The sequence below is a fragment of the Oncorhynchus mykiss genome, chromosome 23, assembly GCF_057628025.1.
Source record: "Oncorhynchus mykiss isolate SJ-2025 chromosome 23, ASM5762802v1, whole genome shotgun sequence".
Taxonomy (NCBI): domain Eukaryota; kingdom Metazoa; phylum Chordata; class Actinopteri; order Salmoniformes; family Salmonidae; genus Oncorhynchus; species Oncorhynchus mykiss.
The window spans coordinates 1,856,729-1,881,588 of NC_143044.1; the positions used below are offsets into that span (position 1 = coordinate 1,856,729).

The 24,860-nt window shown below is 44.5% G+C and overlaps 2 protein-coding genes across 2 annotated transcripts in view; both read right to left on the reverse strand.

Moving 5' to 3' along the window:
* LOC110503077 (tyrosine-protein phosphatase non-receptor type 20-like) overlaps positions 1-12,723 on the reverse strand; it is a 53,301-nt gene extending 40,578 nt beyond the window's left edge. The window contains exons 1-5 of the mRNA XM_090218042.1: positions 12,650-12,723; positions 12,479-12,516; positions 11,718-11,819; positions 2,078-2,142; positions 1,520-1,681 (exon numbers count right to left, since the gene is read on the reverse strand). Of these exons, the coding sequence (XP_090074168.1) occupies positions 1,520-1,681; positions 2,078-2,142; positions 11,718-11,819; positions 12,479-12,516; positions 12,650-12,723 (441 nt within the window). The remainder of the gene's footprint in view (positions 1-1,519; positions 1,682-2,077; positions 2,143-11,717; positions 11,820-12,478; positions 12,517-12,649) is intronic.
* A 757-nt stretch (positions 12,724-13,480) lies between these two features.
* LOC149972460 (FERM and PDZ domain-containing protein 2-like) overlaps positions 13,481-24,860 on the reverse strand; it is a 36,461-nt gene continuing 25,081 nt past the window's right edge. Inside the window, 6 exon segments of the mRNA XM_090218043.1 lie at positions 13,481-13,499; positions 13,652-13,887; positions 19,035-19,688; positions 19,690-19,792; positions 19,969-20,366; positions 20,442-20,540. Coding sequence (XP_090074169.1) covers positions 13,481-13,499; positions 13,652-13,887; positions 19,035-19,688; positions 19,690-19,792; positions 19,969-20,366; positions 20,442-20,540 — 1,509 coding nt within the window.

A 24,860-nucleotide genomic window follows, 5' to 3' on the forward strand; every position in this document is an offset into this window, starting at 1 on the left:
ATAAATCACCCATGTCACACCCTGGCCTGACCAAAATAATAAAGAAAACACAAAATACTAAGACCAGGGCGTGACAGTACCCCCCCCCCCCCCCAAAGGTGCGGACTCCCGGCCGCACACCTAAACCCATAGGGGAGGGTCTGGGTCGGCGTCTGTCCACGGTGGCGGCTTTGGCGCTGGACGTGGACCCCACTCCATCATAGTCTTTGTCCACCTCCTTAGCGTCCTTAGATTGGCGACCCTCCCCGTCGACCCTGGCCTACTAATCTTAACAAAGGGCCCCACTGGACTGAGGGGCAGCTCCGGACTGAGGGACAGCTCGGGACTGAGGTAGCTTGGGACTAAGGGGTAGCTCAAGACTGAGGGGTAGCTCAGGACTGAGAGGACGCTCAGGACTGAGAGGAAGCTCAGGACTGAGAGGAAGCTTAGGCAGGTTGACAGCTCTGGCAGATCCTGGCTGAATGGCGCTTCTGGCAGATCCTGGCTGATCCTGGGAGACTCTGGCGGCTCATGACAGACGGGAGACTCTGGCGGCTCATGACAGACGGGAGACTCTGGCGGCTCATGACAGACGAGAGACTCTGGCGGCTCATGACAGACGGGAGACTCTGGCGGCTCATGACAGACGGGAGACTCTGGCGGCTCATGACAGACGGGAGACTCTGGCGGCTCATGACAGACGGGAGACTCTGGCGGCTCATGACAGACGGGAGACTCTGGCGGCTCATGACAGACGGGAGACTCTGGCGGCTCATGACAGACGGGAGACTCTGGCGGCTCATGACAGACGGGAGACTCTGGCGGCTCATGACAGACGGGAGACTCTGGCGGCTCATGACAGACGGGAGACTCTGGCGGCTCATGACAGACGGGACACTCTGGCGGCTCATGACAAACGGGAGACTCTGGCAGCTCATGACAGACGAGAGACTATGGCAGCCCTGGAAAGGCGGGAGACTCCGGCAACGCTGGCGAGGAGGGAGGCTCCTTGATTTTTTTGTTTGTTGGGGGGGTATGATATGTATGTCTCTGTAACTTTAACAATAAAAGTGACTCCAAAAGGACAATACATTATTTACCATGAATTACTATTGGGTACAAAACAATTTGAAACACAAGCGAAACAAACAGCAAATGCATGCAACAAATTGTAGAGTCACAAGCTTGATGTAGTCATTGCGTGCTTTGAATATGAGACCAAATACTTCACTTTTTACTATTTTTATACATATATAGTAAGTGAATTTGTCCCAATACCTTTGGTCCTCTAAAATTGAGGGACTACATACAAAAAGTGCTGTAATTTCTCAAACGGTTTACCCAAAATGCACTTTAACCTCATAGTCATTGTATCATTTCAAATCCAAAGTGCTGGAGTACAGAGCCAAAACAAAAACAAAATGTTACTGTCCCAATACTTTTGGAGCTCACTGTATTTACTACAAATATATTAAAAGTAATGTTAGGACTCATAATCAGTTATTGATAAGTGTGTGTGTGTGTACGTGCTTGTGCGTACCTCGAGCAGTATGTCTCCCACTCTGAGCCGCCCGTCTTGGTGGGCCACGCCTCCAGTGCAGATCTTCTTCACTCTGAGCACGCTCCCATTGCATCCTCCAATCAGAGCAAAGCCCAGCCACCCTCCCTCTGGCTTACAGAGATCTATCTGCAAGATACAGCTCTGATAGAGGAAAAGGGGGACGTTACAAATCCACTCATAAGGGGTCAATTCTAACTTCCACTTAAAGTCAAATTTGCACTAAGTCTCCCATTGATATCAATGCATGATTAAGTGAAAATTCAGTTTAGGAAGTTAGGCATTTCCCCATACCCCTTGTACCCAGACAGTAAAAATATAAGTGCATTAAGCAATTCTCTGCCAACAGGCTGAAGTGAGCAGTGTTTGAGCAGTAAAATATGAATGCATTAATCAGGTGAAGAGAATGCCCACACAGCCCCCCAGAGCCGAAAGCACAGATGACTCTAGCTTCAACCTGTGTCATCACTGAGAGAAAGAGAGAGGAAGAGAGAGAGCGATAGAAAGAGAGAGAGATAGGTAGACAGCGATATTACTTACATCTTGATCTGAGGTGACAGAGAGACGTGATCTGAATTTCCCAGTGGTCTCGGTCACGGCTTTAGCTGCAGAACAAACACAAAGAGACGGAACAAAATGAGACAGAGGAGAGCTTAAAAAACATATCTCTGCAAGAACATAAAAGTTTGCTATGTTATGTAAGTCCTATGGTCAACGCAAAGGCCAGTAGGGCAGGTAAGGTAATTGATAGCTACTGTTCCTCAACCCTGATCAACGTAACCAAATCTACTGAGAGGCAAAAGCTATTTGCAAAGTATTAGGAACAACCATCATTGATCAAATTAAATCAAACTTTATTTGTCACATGCACCCAATACAACAACAATACAACATGAAATGCTTACTTACAGGGGGGAACTAAGCACAGACCCCTGAATATTGTTGCCTACCCTTACCACCTGGGGCCGACCCGTCAGGAAATCCAGGATCCAGTTGCAAGAGGGAGCTGTTTAGTCTAAGGGTCCTTAGCTTAGTGATGATCTTTGTGGGCACTATGGTGTTGAACACTAAGCTTTAGTTAATGAACAGCATTTTCACATAGGTGTTCCTTTTGTCCAGGTGGAAAAGGGCAGTGTGGAGTGCAATAGGGGCGGCAGGGTAGCCTAGTGGTTAGAGTGTAGGACTTGTAACCTGAAAGGTTGCAAGTTCAAATCCCTGAGCTGACAAGGTACAAATCTGTCATTCTGCCCCTGAACAGGCAGTTAACCCACTGCTAGGCCGTCATTGAAAATAAGAATTTGTTCTTCACTGACTTGCCTAGTTAAATAAAGTTTAAAAAATTAGAGATTGCATCATCTGTGGATCTGTTGGAGCGGTACGTGAATCAGAGGGGAGGTTACCCGGGATGATGCTGTTGATGTGAGTCATGACCAGCCTTTCAAAGCACTTCATGGCTACTGACGTGAGTGCTACGGGGTGGGTTAATTTAGGCAGGTTACCTTCACTTCCTTTGGCACACAACCTTTGATGGTCTCCCTGAAACATGTAGGTATTACAGACTTGGTCAGGGAGAGGTTGAAAATGTCAGTAAAGTCACTTGCCAGTTGGTCCGCGCATGCTTTGAGTACATATCCTGGTAATCCGTCTGGCCCCGCAGCTTTTTGAATGTTGACCTGTTTAAAGGTCTTGCTCACATCGGCTACCGAGAGCATTATCACACAGTCGTCCGGAACAGCTGGTGCTCTCATGCATGCTTCAGTGTTGCTTGCCTAAAAGTGGGCATAAAAGGCATTTAGCTCATCTGGTAGCCTCGTGTCACTGGGCAGCTCGCGGCTGGGTTTCCCTTTGTAGTCTGTAATAGTTTTCAAGCCCTGCCACATCCGACGAGCGTTAGAGCCGGAGTACTAGGATACAATCTTAATCCTGTATTGATGCTTTGCCTGTTTGATGGTTCGTCTGAGGGCGTAGCGGGATTTCTTATAAGAATTAGTGTCCCGCTCCTAGCCTTTATCTTGATGCGGATGTTGCCTGTAATCCATGGCTTCTGGTTAGGATATGTACGTACGGTCACTGTGGAGATGATGTCGTCGATGCACTTATTGATGAAGCCGATAACTGAGGTGCTATACTCCTCAATGCCATTGGATGAATCCTGGAAAAAAGTCCTATCTGTGCTAGCAAAACAATCCTGTAGCGTACCCTCTGCATCATCTGACCACTTCTGTATTGAGCGAGTCACTGGTACTTCCTGCATTAGGTTTTGCTTGTAAGCAGGAATCAAGAGGATAGAGTTATGGTCAGATTTGCCAAATGGAGGGCGAGGGAGAGCTTTGCATGCATCTCTGTGTGTGGAGTAAAGGTGGTCGAGAGTATTTTTCCTCTGGTTGCACATGCGACTTGCTGGTAGAAATTAAGTAAAAATTATTTAAGTTTCCTCGGCAACACTAGGTGAGCATTTTCTTGTTTTTCTTATACAGCTGGTTGAGTGCGGTGTTAGCGCCAGCAACGATTTGTGGTGGTAAATAGACGGCTACAAACAATATTTGTAGATGAAAACTCTCATGGTAGATTTTGTGGTCTACAGTTTATCATAAGGTACTCTTCCTCAGGCGAGCAATACCTCGAGACTTCTTCAATATTAGACATCGCACAGCTGTTATTGACAAATAGACACACCCCCGCTCCTCATCTTATTCATAAGCAAAGGTACCATAACCAATACAGACTTATAGTGAAACAAGATTAATCTAACACATACACTGTATCAATGCCTGTTTGACCTTGAAAATAGTTATATCCCTCCAGTCACAAAACAAAGCCTCTTCAAGAGCCACATTTCTTTTCACTTCAACAATATACAGTGCATTCGGAACGTATTCAGACTCCACTACTTTATCAACATTTTGATATGTTACAGCCTTATTAAATTATTTTATTCCCTCATCAATCTACACACAATACCCCATAATGACGAAGCAAAAAAGGTTTTTACATATTTTTGCAAATGTATTAACAATAAAATCTTGAAATAACACTTTTTAAGTATTCAGACCCTTTACTCAGTGTTTTGTTGAAACACCTTTGGCAGCTATTAGAGCCTTGAGTCTTCTTGTTTATGCCGCTACAAGCTTGGCACACCTGTATTTGGGGAGTTACTCCAATTATTCTCTGCAGATCCTATCAAGCTCTGTCAGTTTGGATGGGGAGCGTTGCTGCAGTTATTTTCATCAGAAATGTTCGATCGGGTTCAAGTCCGAGCTCTGGCTGGGCCACTCGGGGACATTCAGAAACATGTCCCGAAGCCACTCGCGTTGTCTTGGCTGTGTACTTTGTGTCATAGTCCTGTTGGAATGTGAACCTTTGCCCCAGTCTGAGGTCCTGAGCGCTCTGGAGCAGGTTTTCATAAACCTTTTGCGTGTAGGGGGCAGTATTTTTGTTTTTGGCAAAAAAACGTACCCATTTGAAACGGCTTATTTCTCAGCCCCAGAAACTAGAATATGCATATAATTGTCAGATTAGGATAGAAAGTTTCCAAAACTGTAAAAGTATTGTCTGTGAGTATAACAGAACTGATATTTCAGGAGAATCCAATCAGGAAGTGCCTCTTATTTTGAAACCTCTCTGTTCCTATGCATGCCTATCCTCCATTTAAAGGGATATCAACCAGATTCCTTTTTCTGTTGCTTCCCTAAGGTGTCAACAGTCTTTAGACATAGTTTCAGGCTTTTATTTTGAAAAATGAGCGTGAAAGATCACATTGCGTAAGTGGATAGGTGGGGGCTCTCAGAGTGAGTTTTGCGCTACAGAGTACAGCAGCCATTGTTTCTCCCGGTGTTATTGAAAAACCTACACACCCGGTTGATATATTATCGAATATATATTTTAAAAACAACCTGAGGATTGATTATAAAAAATTTTTGACATGTTTCTGTGGACTTCAAAGATTTCTGTGACCGCTCTTTCCTGTGGATTTCTGAACATAAAGCGACAAACAAACGGAGGTATTTTGGGTATAAAAATAATCTTTATGGAACAAAAGGAACATTTGTTGTGTAAAAGAGTCTCATGAGTGAAAACATCCGAAGATCATCAAAGGTAAACGATTAATTTGATTGCTTTTCTGATTTTCGTGACCTAGCTACTTAATGCTTACTGTACATGTTTTGCTATGCTATCGATAAACTTACACAAACGCTTGGATTGCTTTCGTTGTACAGCATCATTTCAGAATCTGATACGACAGGTGGATTAACAAAAGGCTAAGCTGTGTTTTGCAATATTGCACTTGTGATTTCATGAATATGAATATTTTTTAGTAATATTATTTGACTGTGGTGCTATGCTATTCAGCGGATGCTGACGAAAATGATCCCGCTAACGGGATGGGTAGCGTCAAGAAGTTAAGGATCTCTATGTTCTCTGCTCCGTTTATCTTACCCTCAATCCTGACTAGTCTCCCAGTCCAAACCGCTGAAAAACATCCCCACAGCATGATGCTAACACCACCATGCTTCACCGTAGAGAAGGTGCCAGTTCTGCTCCAGACATGACATGTTAGGAGGGTGTATTGGAGGTGAAGTCAGGTGCAGGAAAGCAGAGTGTAGTGAACAGGCGCACTTTTTTATTCCGGTCCAAAATGACAGCACAAAGTAACATAAAATGTGCCCAAACACGGAACATAGACAAAAAGTAATGCGCGTAACAATATCCATAATTCCAAAATACACGTAACACAAATAATCTTACACAAAGACATGATGGGGAACAGAGGAATAAATACATATGGATTGATTGGGGAATGCAAACCAGGTGTGAAGGGAACAAGACAAAACAAATGGATACATGAAATATGGAGCGGCGATGGCTAGAAAGCAGGTGACGTCGAACCGCCAAACGTCGCCCGAACAAGGGCGTGACATGGTTTCATCAGACCAGAGATTCTTGTTTCTCATGGTTTGAGAGTCCTTTAGATAATTCCTTCGACATTTCCAAAAGTAGCTAACGTCACGTTAGCAAGCCATCTTTATTTTTTTTTAAATGCATATTTGGACAGTCCTTGCATAGAGAGTAATTGGTTAGTTAGTGATACTTTGTCGGGTGGTGAACAGAGCTCCAGCAGTCAGATTCAGTGTCCAGATAGCTAATCAATAACTGTACTGTCAAAACTCTGCTCAAAAATTTGCTAGGTTTCTAATTAAGCAGCACTGCTGCTAGCTAGACTGGGTAGTCCCTCACGTTAATTAGTTATCTTAACATTATCTGTCAGTGCAGCTTTTGAGTCAACATGTTTAAATGTAAGTTAGTCGAATCTGTCTTAATGTGAGGTCAATAACTGGGCTAACAAAATGTGCTATAGTAATAGCAAGCCAACAAAGTTCACCTCCAGTTCTCCTTCTCATCTTTACACTTTCTTGTAAGTCGGTGATGCGTTGTGCAGACCTCACTACCCTCTGGAGAGCCTTACGGTTGTGGGCGGAGCAGTTGCCGTACCAGGCGGTGATACAGCCCGACAGGATGCTCTCGATTGTGCATCTGTAGAAGTTTGTGAGTGCTTTTGGTGACAAGCCAAATTTCTTCAGCCTCCTGAGGTTGAAGAGGCGCTGCTGCGCCTTCTTCACGATGCTGTCTGTGTGGGTGGACCAATTCAGTTTGTCTGTGATGTGTACGCCGAGGAACTTAAAACTTACTACCCTCTCCACTACTGTTCCATCGATGTGGATAGGGGGGTGTTCCCTCTGCTGTTTCCTAAAGTCCACAATCATCTCCTTAGTTTTGTTGACGTTGAGTGTGAGGTTATTTTCCTGACACCACACTCCGAGGGCCCTCACCTCCTCCCTGTAGGCCGTCTCGTCGTTGTTGGTAATCAAGCCTACCACTGTTGTGTCATCCGCAAACTTGATGATTGAGTTGGAGGCGTGCGTGGCCACACAGTCGTGGGTGAACAGGGAGTACAGGAGAGGGCTCAGAAAGCACCCTTGTGGGGCCCCAGTGTTGAGGATCAGCGGGGTGGAGATGTTGTTGCCTACCCTCACCACCTGGGGGCGGCCCGTCAGGAAGTCCAGTACCCAGTTGCACAGGGCGGGGTCGAGACCCAGGGTCTCGAGCTTGATGACGAGCTTGGAGGGCACTATGGTGTTAAATGCCGAGCTGTAGTCGATGAACAGCATTCTCACATAGGTATTCCTCTTGTCCAGATGGGTTAGGGCAGTGTGCAGTTTGGTTGAGATTGCATCGTCTGTGGACCTATTTGGGCGGTAAGCAAATTGGAGTGGGTCTAGGGTGTCAGGTAGGGTGGAGGTGATATGGTCCTTGACTAGTCTCTCAAAGCACTTCATGATGACGGAAGTGAGTCGTTTAGCTCAGTTACCTTAGCTTTCTTGGGAACAGGAACAATGGTGGCCCTCTTGAAGCATAGGGAATAGCTACACTGTTTGTATTCGGTCATGTTTCTGGTCACCTTGCCCTGATTAAAGGCAGTGGTTCGCACTTTCAGTTTCACGCGAATGCTGCCATCAATCCACGGTTTCTGGTTTGGGAATGTTTTAATCGTTGCTATGGGAATGACATATTCAACGCACATTCTAATGAACTCGCTCATCGAATCAGCGTATTCGTCAATGTTGTTGTTTGATGCAATACGAAACATATCCCAGTCCACGTGATGGAAGCAGTCTTGGAGTGTGGAATCAGATTGGTCGGACCAGCGTTGAACAGACCTCAGCGCGATGGAGCTTCTTGTTTTAGTTTCTGTCTGTAGGCAGGGATCAACAAAATGGAGTCGTGGTCAGCTTTTCCAAAAGGAGAGCGGGGCCTTATATGCGTCGCGGAAGTTAGAATAGCAATGATCCAAGGTTATTCCAGCCCTGGTTGCGCAATCGATATGCTGATACAATTTAGGGAGTCTTGTTTTCAGATTAGCCTTGTTAAAATCCCCAGCTACAATGAATGCAGCCTCAGGATATATGGATTCCAGTTTGCAAAGAGTCAAATAAAGTTTGTTCAGAGCCATCGATGTGTCTGCTTGGGGGGGAATATATACGGCTGTGATTATAATCGAAGAGAATTCCCTTGGTAGATAATGCGGTCGACATTTGATTGTGAGGAATTCTAGATCAGGTGAACAGAAGGACTTGAGTTCCTGTATGTTGTTGTGGCCACACCACGTCTCGTTCACCATGAAGCATACGCCCCCGCCCCTCTTCTTACCAGAAAGATGTTTGTTTCTGTCGGCGCGATGCGTGGAGAAAACAGCTGGCTGCACCGACTCCGATAGCGTCTCTCCAGTGAGCCATGTTTCCGTGAAGCAAAGAACGTTACAGTCGTGGGAGGTGGTCTATTAGTTTACCTCCACAGCATCCAGCAAACTCTGCTGCTGAGCCGGAGAGAGAATTTTCAGCATTGCGTCATTGGGGCTGTTGTCTTGATTCCATTTTCCCTTAGACGGACCCTTCCAATAAGAACACGTTATATTTCCCGACATCCTCGTTGCCAGTGACCAGAAATCCCTCAATGACATTCACCAGGTTTCTCTTCTACTGAACGAATAATGTTGGTTTCACTCGGAACCTGCACAACTCGGACAGCCGGTTTATTACGTTGATTGATGTCTTTCTCCATTCGTGACAACCTGTTGCCAAAGTTTTGTCTCTCCCAGTCATTAGTTGTGGAAACATGTTGACTCAAAGCCAGGCAATGCTGACCAGATGCTTGAAACCTGATCTGCCTTGCGCGACTCAGTGTGGGTAGATTGAGTGAACAAAGGGTCCACATGTTGGAGCCAAGTCTGTTTTTATGACCATTGCCTATAATTGTTGTATTTCTACTTTCAAGGTTTTTATCGGTTCACCAAGAGCTCTCAAACTATCTTTATCTCTCTGCAATGTCCTGTCATGATTCTCCAGAAACAATTTCTCATCCCGTTTTCTTACTTTGGCAAAACAGTTAAAGACCATCTTGTTTTTGTCAACTAGTTAGATTTCCTCTATTTTTCCCCAAGCTTTTTGTATATCAGACAGATTCCATCTTTGTCAACAATGACAGAGTATTTCTTTGCCTACCTTTCTACTTTGAAATGGTTCTTCAGATCACAAAATCGTTTTCATGCTCACAAGAGCTGTCCCGCCCTTTCCAAAGTGTTTTTTTCACTTAACAATGGCATTGGACGTTGGACTAGTAACCGGAAGGTTGCAAGTTCAAACCCCCGAGCTGACAAGGTACAAATCTGTCGTTCTGCCCCTGAACAGGCCGTCATTGAAAATAAGAATTTATTCTTAACTGACTTGCCTGTTTAAATAAAGGTAAAAAAAACAAAAAAACAATTACATTAACTTCAAAAGTTGTATAATGTATTTTTTTAAACCCCCCCCCCCTCCCATGTTTGAAGGTAGGCCTTGAAATATATCCACAGGTACACCGCCAATTGACTCAAATGATGTCAATTAGGCTGTCAGAAGCTTCTAAAGGCATAACATCATTTTCTGGAATTTTCCAAGCTGTTTAAAGGCACAGTCAACTTAGTGTATGTAAACTTCTGACCCACTGGAATTGTAATACAGTGAAATAATCTATCTGTAAACAATTGTTGGAAATATTACTTGTGTCATGCACAAAGTATATGTCCTAACCGACTTGCCAAAACTATAGCTTGTTAACAAGAAATTTGTGGAGTGGTTGAAAAACGAGTTTTAATGACACCTAGGGCTGGGTTGTAAAGCTACATCCTGTCTCTTTGTTCTGTGGAGAGAATCGCTGAGGACAGGGGAGAATTAACCTACCTCGCCGCACAATTAGTTCTCTTTGAATACATTTATTTTCCTCCACCTGCTTTGGGTTCTAATTAAAATAGTGATAAAGGAAACTGTTAGGCAGATCATTCCCAGAGCTTGTGGCTTGTGGCTGAGCAGGCTGAGCAGTACCAGAGCAAAAATTGAGCAGGAGAGAAGGCCGATACAATTTAATTAAAATCTGCTTGAATTATGCTCTGCTCCAAACTCTCCCCTTTACATGCTCCAGTATTTAAAAGCAACTCAGCTTTAGGCTATCAAAGAACTGTCAATGAATGAATGGCTGCATCCACCATTACATGGTATGACAAACTGCATAATAAAAGAGGCCTAATTAGACAAAACAATTAAGTCATTCAAAACTAAATACTAAGGTGTTCAAACAAGGTAACTGCAACAACAAAAAATGGGGGGGCTTGGGCTTCAGTGCTTCCATAGGAAAGCACAATTTATAGTCCAATATTTACATGTCTTGGGGGGCAAGTGTTTAAATTGTGCAGTATGTTGGGGTTGTGATGTGTGTGTAGCATGAATGTCTATGTGGGTGTGTGTGTGGATGAGTGTATATCTGTGTGGGTGTGTGCGTGAGTGAGTGCATGTGTGCTAAGGTGCGGAGAGTTCGTGCAGGTGGTTAGTCCAGTTCATGTGCTCAGCAGACTGATAGCTTGTAGATAGAAACGGTCTCTGAGCCTGTTAGTATCAGACCTCATGCTCTGATACTGTCTGCCCGACGGTATAGGTGTGAACAGCTCATGGCTGGGGTGTGTAGGGTCTTTGAAGATGCGGGCCTTCCTCAGGCACTGTTTCAAGTAGATATCCTGGATGGGTGGGAGCACGTTTCCAGAGATGTACTGGGCTGTCTTCACCTTGTGATCTTGGATTGATCAATTCCTGTACCAGGCCGTGATGCAACCATCACGCTCAATGAATCAGCGGTAGTATTTTGAGAAGACCAGGGGAAGCATGCCAAACTTCTTCAGCCGCTTTAGGAAGAAGAGATGCTGTTGTGCCCTCTTGACGAGAGTGGTGTTTTTGGTCCATGTCAAGTCCTCAGTGATGTGAATGCTGACTCTCTACTGCAGTCCCGTTGGTGTGAATCAGGGCATGTTCCCTTTGCTTCCTGAAGTCAACCACCAACTCCTTTTCTTTTGCTGACGTTTAGGGAGAGGTTGTTGTCCTGGCACCACAATACCAGTTCACTTACCTCCCTATAGGCTGATTCGTCGTTGTTGATGATTATCAGGCCTACAACCGTGTGGTCGTCAGCAACCCCCCCCCCCCCCCCCCCCCACACACACACACTCACACACAGCACCCTGTCTATTAGCACCAGTCTATGGCTACAAACACAGAAAAAGAGACGAGAAGAGAGAAAGAATGAGCGAGAAGTTTCTTACCCTGCTCAGTAGGTGTCTCTGGCTCAGGAGAGACAGGTTCCTCAAAATGAGTGAAATACTTCCATTCCTTCTCCTTCTTCCACTCTCTCAGGTCACTGAGACCTAGACAGACAGGACCCAGAATCACACTGTCATGCATTTTTGTCAATTAGCAGATGCTCTTATCCAGAGCGACTTACAAGATGATGACTCAATTAGAGTTAAGTGCCATGCTCAAGGGCACATCAGATGTTTCACCTAGTCGGGTCTGGGATTCAAACTAGTGACCTTTTGGTTACTGGCCCAACGCTCTTAAACGCTAAGCTACCTGCCACCCTATTTTGAAACCAGTAGAGGCTGCTGAGGGGAGGACGGCTCATAATAATGGCCAGAATGGAGTGAACAGAACGGTATCAAACACATGGTTCTCATTGTTTTGATACCATTTCATTCACTTAATTAAAGGCCTTTACACTTCATTACAGCCATTATTATGAGCCATCCTCCACTCAGCAGCCTCCACTAGTTGAAACGCCAAACTATTAAGCCTCTGTCTCTGTCTGAGGTATGGGTATCAACTGGTAACGATTGATCTGAGAATAGCATCTAATCCTCAATGAGGTGTCAATCTACGAACCTCTCATTATATCAACTTAACCTATTGCACCACTTGGCCACCTTCCAGAGTTTCTGTTTCTCTTTGAACCAGCAGTCATCCACATCAAGAGGAGTTCTGAACTGAACATAGTGCTCATCATCTCCCTATATGGTCTGATACACACCATTCCTCTTGGCTTTGGGCGTCACAGGCTGATCATCTCTACAACAAGAAAGAAACTTAATTTAACACAAAAACACACACTTGAGTGCACACACACACGCATGCATGCAGAAGATACACACACACAAGCACAAGGGCACGCAAACACACACACACCGCCCTCCAAAAACACCTGGTGGCCTTGAGTTTCACTTTGCGTGGAGCGTTCTCGCAGGCCTTGACAGCATCCTCCAAAGTCATTCCCATGGTGCATCGGCCACAGATGTACAGGATCCTGTCGTTTGGTTGGACGCTGCCTTCCTCACAGGCAGGTGAACCAGGAACCACCTCCAGACAGTAGATCCCCTGCCTCTTGCTGCCTATACCACCTGTCAGCTTTATACCTGAGAAATGTTCATTAGACTTGACTAACAATGTTTTCATCTTACAAATATTTGCTAAGGTGTGCCCTAATGAACACCATCCAGATATACAGTTCTGAAAGTATTCATACCCCTTGACTTAATCCACATTTTGTTGTGTTACAGCCGGAAGTCAAAATGGATAAATCAAAGATTCTTTCCCCTAACCCATCTACACACAATACCCCACAATACCATTTTTAGGTCTTGCCATAGATTTTCAAGTAGCTTTAAATCAAAACTGACACTCAGGAATGTTCAATGTTTTCTTAGTAAGCAACTCCAGTGTATATTTGGGCTTGCATTGTTTTCCTCTAGGATTTTGCCTGTCCTTAGGCTCCATTCCGCTTTTATCCTGAAAAACGGTTCTTAACGACTACAAGCATACCCATAAGATGATTCCCTCAACTAAATCCTAATTGTTCCGCTCCCTCTCAGTTTTTTACCAAGCTGTCCAGTAGGTGTCTTGTGTAGAATGATGTCTTGCAGGTTGTCTGGAGAAGGTGGAGCTATCAGGTTGGTCACTGCCCTCCCCAGAGTCATACTCAGCCTCCTAGGAGATGACCTCAGGATCGACATGGCAACCTCATCTGTCACGTTTGTCACATCCTGGCCGTTGACCTGGGAGAGGGGAAAATGGAAGAAACCGGTAAGGGATAATGTGTGCCTGTGGGTGTGTGTGTACCGTAGTGGAGACTGCTGAGTGGAGGACGGGTCATGATAATGGCTGGAATGGAATCATATCAAACACGTGGTTTCAATGTAGTTGATACCACTCCATTGACTCCATTCCAGCCATTATGAGCCGTTCTTCCTTCAGCGGCATCCACTGGTGTACCGTGACTAGTCTGTCCCCTGGTCTGAGCCGTCCGTCAGTCTTAGCAGGGTTGTCCAGTATGTCCTGGATGTAGTAGCAGGCATCCAGTTTGCTGCGTGTGATGGTGAACCCAAAATTTCCGCGCCACAACTTGGTCAGAACAACACACATCTCAAACTCCTTCATCATACCCTGGAGGGAAACAAAGATAGATATATAGACCAAATGACTGGACACCATCTCTGCTGTTTTATATTACATTCTGTCAGAACATGTTATTGTTAGACATCAGGAATCCTATAGAGAGGAGAAGGGCCAAAGTCTGGTTCCTGTCAACAGGACAGCCGTGAGTTGGGGAGGAATGAGGAATCTGGGCCGAGGTCAGGTCAGATGAAATGAGAAAGAACAGGTCTCACTAATGTCCTGTCTAGCAACAGAGATGTATTGGCTGTCCAGATGTGTAAGGAGGAGACACAGCATAGAAGGAAGGTATAAATACCAGTGCTTGTGTAAATAAAGTGCATTCAGAAAGTATTCAGGCCCCTAGGCTTTTCCCACATTTTGTTGCACTACAGCCTTATTCTAAAATTGATAAAATATTTTTCCCCCCTCAATCATATACATACACACACACACAAACACACAATACCACATAATGACAAAGCCAAAACGGGTTTTTAGAAATATTTGTTTTTGCAAATGTTTGCAAATTCATACAAAAAAAAGAAGGAAATATGACATTTAAGTATTCAGACACTTTACTCTGTACTTTGTTGAAGCATCTTTGGCAGCGATTACATCCTAGAGTCTTCTTGGATATGACGATACAAGTTTGGCACACCTGTATTTGGGGAGTTTCTCCCATTCTTCTCTGCAGAGCCACTCTAGGTCTGTCAGGATGGATGGGGAGCGTCGCTGCAAAGCAATTTTCAGGTCTCTCCAGAGATGTTCGATCAGGTTCAAGTCCGGGCTCTGGCTGGGCCACTCAAGGACATTCAGAGACTTGTCCCGAAGCCACTCCTGTGTTGTCTTGGCTGTGTGCTTAGGGTCATTCTCTGTTGAAAGGTGAACCTTTGCCCCAGTCTGAGGTCCTGAGCGCTCTGGAGCAGGTTTTCATCAAGGATCTCTGTACATTTCTCCGTTCATCTTTCCCTTGAACCTGACTAGTCTCCTGGTCCCTGCTGCTGAAAAACATCCCCACAACTTTGACTTGTACTGTGGGTCCATTTTTTTTTTCTTTACTTATCTTTTGTTTACCTAATACCTATTTTTTACTTAAAAGTTGCACTGTTGGTTAGGGCTTGTAAGTAAGCATTTCACTGTAAGGTCTACCTACACCTGTTGTATTCGGCGCACATGACAAACTTTGATTTGATTTGAGTGTGGAAGGAACGTAATAGAGTCTAAAGAACTAAACTAGATTTTCTCTTTTGCCGCAGATGGACATAAGGTGCCGGGGTTATAAATCAGCTGAAAGTCAGGTTTCAGATTAATGCTACCAGAACTAAAACCATTTCAGGAGGTTAATAGCATTGACACAACCATTGCTGACAATGGAGCAGCAAAGGATAGTGTTGGGGAAGTGCTATCGCGTAAAAGGAGGTTTTATTCACCAGTGATGCCCCTTAGTACAGCAACTAAGGGAGTGAAGTGGTCAGGGAAAGTTTTAGACACCAGTGGACTAAGAACATGGGGAAAGATATCTTGTTGGGGGTAATTATACTCTGGACAACATCCTAAGGGGTGAATATGGGAACCAAATAATTCTTACGATCAAGCGTCAGGGGGAAGTCTCAATTAGAGGCTGAACTAGTGACTGAGACAGAAATCCATCAGTGTAAATGGTATGATGGCGGGGGAGGGTCAAGGGTCAGTCTTATGGAGTGTTGGTTGCAGATTATGGCATGACCGATGTCAGTGCATTCTATGGAGTCCCAAAAACCAAGGTGTTAACATCACAGGGAATTGGGTAAGCAGAATTTAATATGACTGTGGCGGAGATTTGGCTAATAAATTAAGGAAGTGGGTAATAGAGTCTCTGGCAACGATACCACTCCTCTATGTATATTGTTACAGAGGACAGCTCGTAGGAGAGGAAGGACAGCTAACTGTGCACAATAGTGACTACTATGAAGTTAAATTCAACGTCACACATACCCAGATCATGGCTGAGAGTAGCAGAGATCGTGTTGTCATTTCAGACACTATTATCAACTTTCAGCGATGGGATTGTCAAAGAAGGTACAACGCCTGAAAGAATAGCCACAGATCCCTGTATACAGAAGGCCATATCACCGGAAGAGAAGTTTGCTGTGGTAGTAGCATCACATCTCCCGCAGAGTGAAGAAACATGTGACTTAGAGTTTTTTAAGGTTGGATACTCTTCCAACACCACTAATCTCTCCCCCAATCCTAACAGCCAGCAAACACTTGACACATCTCCCAGAAGAATGGGACCGAGTGACGTTAAACGGAAAGTGTCAGAAGGTGGCTGCTTATCAACCATTAGGACCCAAAGTTTACAATAAAGAGGGCGTTCACAAAGGGGTGGGGTGTATATCGGCCTTGGGATGAGCGATGTTTACCTAACCTGAGCACAGGGAAGTGTCATCCACAGGTACCGACTGTAGCAGAAAACAGGAGTTCATTGGAGAGGTTGGTGACTATGGAACTGTGTATGAGTTGGGAGACAGGTAGGGAGTATCTGAAAGTTTCAGTCCTAGATCCATCAGTGAACCACGAAGGCAATAGGAGAGCAGGAGACAGATTCCATGTAATAGCTATTCTCACGGCAGTCACAGTAGGGACAGTAACTGAAGGAGTGATAGTAGTAGTGAAGGATGCTATAGTCACAGCATGGAACTGGACTAAGGCGCAAATGAGGGGTATTTTGAAGTATGCGTCATGGGCAGTGTTAGTAGTAGCAGGGGTTAGCTTGATAGAATTGTTGGGATATCATCTTCTGAGGGCATTTATGTTGAAACTTATATACAGTGCTGATTTTCCTCAGGGTGAGGTAAAGTTGATTAGGGCCACAGCATGGTGGCCATGGAGGAGGAAGGAGATTGGGAGCAAAGTGAAAATGACATGGCTTGGGAACACCTCTAGTAACCAGTGTCCGGACGGGAAAGACAGGGTGAAAGCAGTTTTCATATTTGTGTAACCCAGCAGAAAATGTTCCAGAAGGCATAGATTCAGGTGAAGAGAGTGGGTATCATCATGTTATTAAACTTCAGATTTTCTTTGCATATATAATTATGCATAGCTTAACACAATATTAATACTTGTTATGTTTTGTGTTTCTTTCTGCTTTTCAAGTCTTGTGCTATCACTCTCTTAGGAATCAGAAGTAAATGGAGAAAGTAAAAAGCTCCAGCTGAAATGGAGGAAGTCAAAAGCTTCAGCTGAAATGTCATTCTCAGTTGTCTGACGAGAGATGGAAATGAGTGTGCATAGTGTAAGTCTAGATCAGAGGCCATACATCTTGGAGGTGTAAACATAATAATCAACTGTGAATGTTAATCATGTGTTCTTTTCTGTTCGTTTAAAAGTCATTTCCAAGTTTATATAATTTGTATGGAGTTAATGTTCATGAGGGGGGATTGATGGGTACAGACTTCTAATCTTGAAATATGAAATATCCTTATTCATGTTACTGAGGGTAGAGAGGGGAATGCAGAAAGTTTACATTCTGTCAGAACATCTTGTTAGACATCAGGTATCCTATGGAGACGAGAAGGGTCACAGTCTGGTTACAGACAACAGGACAGTTGTGAGTTGGGGAGGAGTGAGCATTCTGGGCCGAGGTCAGGTCGGATCAAGTGAGAATGAACAGGTCTCACTAAAGTCGTGTCTAGCAACAGATGGATTTGCTGTCCAGAATTGTAAGGAGGAGACGCAGCATAGCAGGAGGGTATAAATACCAGTGCTCGTGTAAATGTCTTGGTCTTTGCAGGTGTTTGATCCCTTTGGTGAATGAACGTGGTTTGAGCTTTGACTAGTTGTTTGTTCTAACAAAGAGAGTGAAAAACAATCCCTTTATTTACATATGTATTCAGGCCCTTTGCTATGAGCTCAGGTGCATCCTATTTCCATTGATCATCCTTGAGATGTTTCTACAACTTGATTGGAGTCCACCAGTGGTAAATGCAATTGATTGGACATGATGTAGAAAAGCACACACCTGTCTATATTAGGTCCCACAGTTGAACGTGCATGTCAGAGCAAAAACCAAACCATGAGGTCGAATGAATTGTCCGTAGAGCTCTGAGACAGGATTGTGTCTAGGCACAGCTCTGGGGAAAGGTACCAAAACATTTCTGCAGCATTGAACATCCCCAAGAACACAGTGGCCTCCATCATTCTTAAATGGAAGAAGTTTTGAACAACCAAGACTCTTCCTAGAGCTGGCCGCCTGGTCAAACTGAGCAATCGGGGAGAAAGGCCTTGGTCAGGGAGGTGAACAAGAACCCAATTGTCACTGACAGAGCTCCAGAGTTCTTCTGTAGAGATTGGAGAACCTTCCAGAAGGACAACCATCTCTGTAGCACTAGATCAACAAGGCCTTTATGGTAAACGGAAGCCACTCCTCAGTAAAGGACACATGACAGTCCATGTAGTGTTTGCCAAAAGGCACCTAAAGGACTCTGACCATGAGAAATAAGATTCTCTGATCTGATAAAAGCAAGATTGGCACCATCCCTACGGTCGAGCATGGTGGTGGCAGCATCATGCTGCGGGGATGTTTTTCAGTAGCAGGGACTGGGAGACTAGTCAGGATCGAGGCAAAGATGAAAGGAGCAAAGTAGAGAGAGATCCTTGATGATAACCTGCTCCAGAGAGCTCAGGACCTCAGACTGGTGCGAAGGTTCACCTTCCAACAGGAAGCCGACCCTAAGCACACAAAGACAACGTAGGAATGGCATCGGGATTAATCTCTGAACGTCCTTGAGTGGCCCAGCAAGAGCCCGGACTTGAACCCAATCGAGAGACCTGAAAATAGCTGTGCAGTGACGCTCCCCATCCAACCTGACAGAGTTTGAGAGGATTTGCATAGAATTTGGGAGAAACTTCCCAAATACCCAAGAAGACCCAAGAGTGTAATTGCTGCCAAAGGTGCTTCAACAAAGTACTGAGTAAAGGGTTTGAATAATTATGTAAATGTGATATTTTATTTTCTGCTTCGTCATTATGGGGGATTTTATCAATTTTAAAATAAGGCTGTAACGTAACAAAATGTGGAAAAAGTCAAGGGGGCTGAATACTTTCTTATGGCGCTACCGCAAGCGCTTAGATTGACCATTGCATTAGGTTTATTACAATAGAGCCCTAGGTCTTACCTTTCTGGGATCCTCATCATCATTTTCATCCTCCTCCCCTTCTGTCTCCTGTCTCCAGCTAGTACATGTGCATGGGAGGGGTGCAGGCTGAATGGGGGGAGAGAGTGAGAATGGGGGAGGCTGGGGAGAGGGGTGGTGTGTGGGGGGTTGAGAGAGGGGCAAGGTGTCAGGGGGCTGGGGATGGTATTGGATGACTGTACTAGTGAGGTTGGAGGCATTGGTAGTCTTAAAGGTGATGCTGAGTTTGCAATCAGAGGTGATGCTATGTTTACGAATGGAGGTAAAGCTGTGTTTGCGATCGGAGGTCCTGGAGTTAGGGTTTGCAGTATGGGAGGAGAGGCTGGGAAGAGGGGGTGTAGCAGGCTGGGGCTGATGCACAGAGTGGCTGATGTTGAGGTCAGACATCCTAGAAGAGAGGCTGGATGGAGGCCTAGAAGAGGGCTGAGATCGTGTCTGCTGGACGGAGGTGGTTTTCGAGGACAGATTGGGGTTTGTTGAGCTTGTGGTCTGCGAGGACAAGCTGTGGGGGATGGAAGTACAATTTTGGCTGGTGGATCGGACACTAGTAGGGGTGGTGGATCTGGGCCTGGGTGTATGAGAGGTGGTGTGTGAAACCACACTGGGGGTACATGAGGTGTTTGAGGTGAGGCTAGAGGGAAGTTGAACTGACGGTCAAGTACTCTTTATCAGTCAGAATGGTTATTCGATCACCCATAAGGCAATATGTCAAACCGCCATCCGCCCTGTCTCTGATGCCACTGGAAGTGCATACAGAGTTCAATCACAGTTAGGTTGTGTGTGTTAATTTATTTGATCCTTTAATTATACGGGTATATCCCATTGAAAACAAAAATGTATTTTACAAGCGAGACCTGTTTCCAAAAGGCAGCAATCAATAATATGTTACTGTATATAGAATGTTCAATAATGTTACCTGGTGTACATGGGACTAACGCTGGTCTTGGATCCACCAGATGCCAAGCTAATTTCTTTGGAAACTTCCTCGTCCACAACAGACAACTCTTCATGGTCTGCTGGGTCACTTCTGCTGGCGAGGGAAATCGGGGAGGGGGGTGAGGGAGGGGTGGGAGAGAGTGAGGATGGCTGTTTCTCAGCTGCTTTCATCTCGCTGTCCTGACTCTCTTGACCGGAGGCTTGTTCCTGGGCATATGATGACTTCATAGGCCCCTTCTGGGCCTGGTTCTCCTTGTTGTACTGATGGTTCTGGTGAATCTGGTGTGACTGTAGCTTGAGCAGCTGGCTGTAGTCTTCTCCCAGCCTGATGTCTAGAGACTTGGACCTCACCCCACTGGTAGGAGATGGGAAAGGAACCTATTTAAAGAGTGAGATAAAACTCAGTGCTCAGTATGTGTTTGCCTGTTACTGTGTGTGTGTGTGTACAATCACCAGTGTGTCAGCGTCCAGTTGAGACGGTACTCCAGGAACAGGTCTGCAGAGAGTCAGGTGGACCTCAGACAGAGTCCCACTGAGCAGGAACAAGACCCTCTGTGGATGAGAGGTCAAGGGTCAGTACAAGGAATTATGGGTGTGTGTGTCTGCTGCGGAGGGCAGGGGCATATTGGTAGGGAGGTCTGCAGGCTTTTACTAACCACAACAAATTATCTGAATTAGCCTCAATTTATTTTTCCCCATACTTGTGCACTAATGTAAAATTAGATTGTGTGGTTACATTGGTGGGCCACAGATACATACAGTATCAATTTGCACCAAGCATTTCATGACAACAACTAATTTGCATGTTAACTAGACTGAGGCAGACAGTCTGATCGCTGTGTAATCCTGAATTCAGAGTCAGTGGAAATGAGACACAGAGCTAATTTCTACTAGATCAGATAATTAAATGTAACATGGAACAGAGAGGAGGAATACATAAATAAAGCACAGAGCTAACATACAGAGACACACACTGCATTTTAACACTGAACTAACCCTATTTTCAGAAACCAGAACCAAATCTTGCATGCTTTAGCTAGCTAGCTGACTAACATAACTACCCACACTTTCTGGTTAAAATCCTAGCTTCCTCTTCAAGCAACTACTCCATAAATTTTCAAAATAATCTGTGATGCTGACTCACCAAAAAACATAAAAGAGAAGACCCCCATGAAATGGAAAAAAATGAAGGGCATCTTACTAGCATTGGGCAAAACATATCCACAATCGCAAATACCACTGAAATGGACAGTAGTTCACATGGCAAATGCCAAGTGTCATTCTCCAAAAATTCCAAAAGCAGTGAACACGCTCCACCATAGGATTTCATATGGGAAATGGTCAAAGTCAGGTCTCAAGGGTGAAATCTTCAAAACCTCATAAAAAGTGATTTTTGGACTGTTTTTCGAGAGAAAAAAAGGGGGGGAAAGTGTCAACTATGCATATGTAGCAACCGTAAGGACATACATTTCTTATTTTATTGAATTTGTCCATAAGGCCTATGTTTTGTCCGTTTGCCATATATGATCATAGGAAGTCAGCCAGAGCCCAAAAGTCAGTGAACCATGTACAAATGGCATATATCAGTATTGAAAGTACTAAATCAGTATGTTATGTCCATTTGCCATATATGATTATAGGAAGTTGGACAATATAGCATATGTGTAATAGACACTGTCCAATCGCTCGTTTGTGTTGATTTCAGTCTGTCCATTTGGTGATGGAAAATCCCTCATTAAATACATTGGAAAAGTACAAATGTACACTGTCCATTTGCAATGTATTACAATAGGCATTTGGCATCACAAGGTGGACATGCTCTAATATACTGCTGAAATGCCCAATTGTCTGGCACGTTGAACTCAGGATGGCCTAGCAGTGATAGTGTTTACCCTCATTCGCTTGTTGGTGTTGATTTCAGCCTTTCCATTTTATGATGGAAAATCCCTCATTAAACACATTGGAAATGTACACTGTCCATTTGCAATATAAAATGTACAATCCGAATATATTATACTGCCATCAAGTCAGCCATCAGTCAGTATGATTTCATACCGACACCAAACTTATACAGTGGGGAGAACAAGTATTTGATACACTGACGATTTTGCAGGTTTTCCTACTTACAAAGCATGTAGAGGTCTGTATTTTTATCATAGGTACACTTCAACTGTGAGAGACGGAATCTAAAAATCCAGAAAATCACATTGTATGATTTTTAAGTAATTAATTTAATTTAATTTAATTTAATTTTATGACATAAGTATTTGATCACCTACCAACCAGTAAGAATTCCGGCTCTAACAGACCTGTTAGTTTTTCTTTAAGAAGCCCTCCTGTTCTCCACTCATTACCTGTATTAACTGCACCTGTTTGAACTCGTTACCTGTATAAAAGACATCTGTCCACACACTCAATCAAACAGACTTCAACCTCTCCACAATGGCCAAGACCAGAGAGCTGTGTAAGGACATCAGGGATAAAATTGTAGACCTGCACAAGGCTGGGATGGGCTACAGGACAATAGGCAAGCAGCTTGGTGAGAAGGCAACAACTGTTGGCGCAATTATTAGAAAATGGAAGAAGTTCAAGATGACGGTCAATCGCCCTCGGTCTGGGGCTCCATGCAAGATCTCACCTCGTGGGGCATCAATGATCATGAGGAAGGTGAGGGATCAGCCCAGAACTACACGGCAGGACCGGGTCAATGACCTGAAGAGAGCTAGGACCACAGTCTCAAAGAAAACCATTAGTTACACACTATGCCGTCATGGATTAAAATCCTGCAGCGCACGCAAGGTCCCCCTGCTCAAGCCAGCGCATGTCCAGGCCCGTCTGAAGTTTGCCAATGACCATCTGGATGGTCCAGAGGAGGAATGGGAGAAGGTCATGTGGTCTGATGAGACAAAAATAGAGCTTTTTGGTCTAAACTCCACTCGTCGTGTTTGGAGGAAGAAGGATGAGTACAACCCCAAGAACACCATCCCAACCGTGAAGCATGGAGGTGGAAACATCATTCTTTGCGGATGCTTTTCAGCAAAGGGGCAGGATGACTGCACCGTATTGAGGGGAGGATGGATGTGCAGGATGCATGTGTCGCGAGATCTTGGCCAACAACCTCCTACCCTCAGTAAGAGCATTGAAGATGGGTCGTGGCTAGGTCTTCCAGCATGACAACGACCCGAAACACACAGCCAGTGCAACTAAGGAGTGGCTCCGTAAGAAGCATCTCAAGGTCCTGGAGTGGCCTAACCAGTCTCCAGACCTGAACCCAATAGAAAATCTTTGGAGGGAGCTGAAAGTCCGTATTGCCCAGCGACAGCCCCGAAACCTGAAGGATCTGGAGAAGGTCTGTATGGAGGAGTGGGCCAAAATCCCTGCTGCAGTGTGTGCAAACCTGGTCAAGAACTACAGGAAACGTATGATCTCTGTAATTGCAAACAAAGGTTTCTGTACGAAATATTATGTTCTGCTTTTCTGATGTATCAAATACATTTGTCATGCAATAAAATGCAAATTAATTACTTAAAAATCATACAATGTGATTTTCTGGATTTTCGTTCTGTCATAGTTGAAGTGTACCCATGATAACAATTACAGACCTCTACATGCTTTGTAAGTAGGAAAACTTGCAAAATCAGCAGTGTGTCAAATACTTGTTCTCCCCACTGTACATACAGACACCAAACCCACTTTGTCCAACTCTTTTAGAAGCCAACTATCACATATTTCCGAGCCGGCCCACAATTTATAGCACCTTCTGTTAAAACCATAAAAAACCTTCAGAAACATAGTTACATTCGAGCTGGAGGTCCAGTTCTGACATTATGTGTAGGCCTAGCTGAGGCGACCTCAAATCTTGGCTCGATAGGTCATTCGGAGCCCGAGCAGTGATGTTAATTAGTGCTGAAAATGCACTTATTTTGGGGGTTGCTACAGGGTCCTTGAACGAGCTAGCGAACAGAAACGTGTAGGGTCAGTCTATGGGCCGAGGCGGTTTCAATGCACCTAGTCTTGTGATTCTGGGCCTTTTCTAAATGTCGTCATTTTTACAACGTTAAAAATGTATTGAATATATTGCAAATGGATGAGGCTGTTTCTCAGCCTGAGAACCTTCTAGAGCCACATAACTCACCGTGCACTACTGACTTAGGCTCTAGAACAGGTTTATTAAGTTTCAGCTCTCTAGGTCTGACGGTTCTTTGATGGTGTGAACGCCGGTAACTATTACAGGCTCTGTGTGTCTGTATGTACCACACTGTGTCACTACATCCTGGCAGTGTGTGTGTTTTTTCTTGGACATCTGATGGGAGAAATGACTGATTTACAATTCATGAGGGTTGCCTAATCACACATATGACATTTTGGAAAGATGTGACCTTTTTAACCCTTTGAAACAGCCCCTATGACCCCAATTTATGGCACTTCCAGTTATCACTGTAAGCTGAAAGTAAACATATCCTCCTTGGGACAGGCTTTTACAGAATCCTGAGTTTCACGTCTTTATGTTAATTCATCCCCTTTACAGAGGGATGAATGCCGTATCTGTCACTAACTGTAGGTTGTGAAATCAAAACCACTTTTAAGGTAAATTTAACCACTTCCGGTTGTTCCAGGAAAATTGAAATCAGCAGGCAGGCAACGTATTCCTATGGGGAAAGATGTAAATGTAAACTGTTAGAAGAAAACACCCTGTTTTCACGCTTAAGGGTTAATTCCACACGGTCAGGTTATGCTTGTACAGATTGGGAGGACCTTAGGAACGTTCCTGTGGTTGAACTGTTTCTAGCCTCAACGGTGATCTGCCACTGTCACCCAAAAGCACCTCAACTTTAGGTCAGGCTTAATTTTGGGCCTACTTTTTTGCACGCT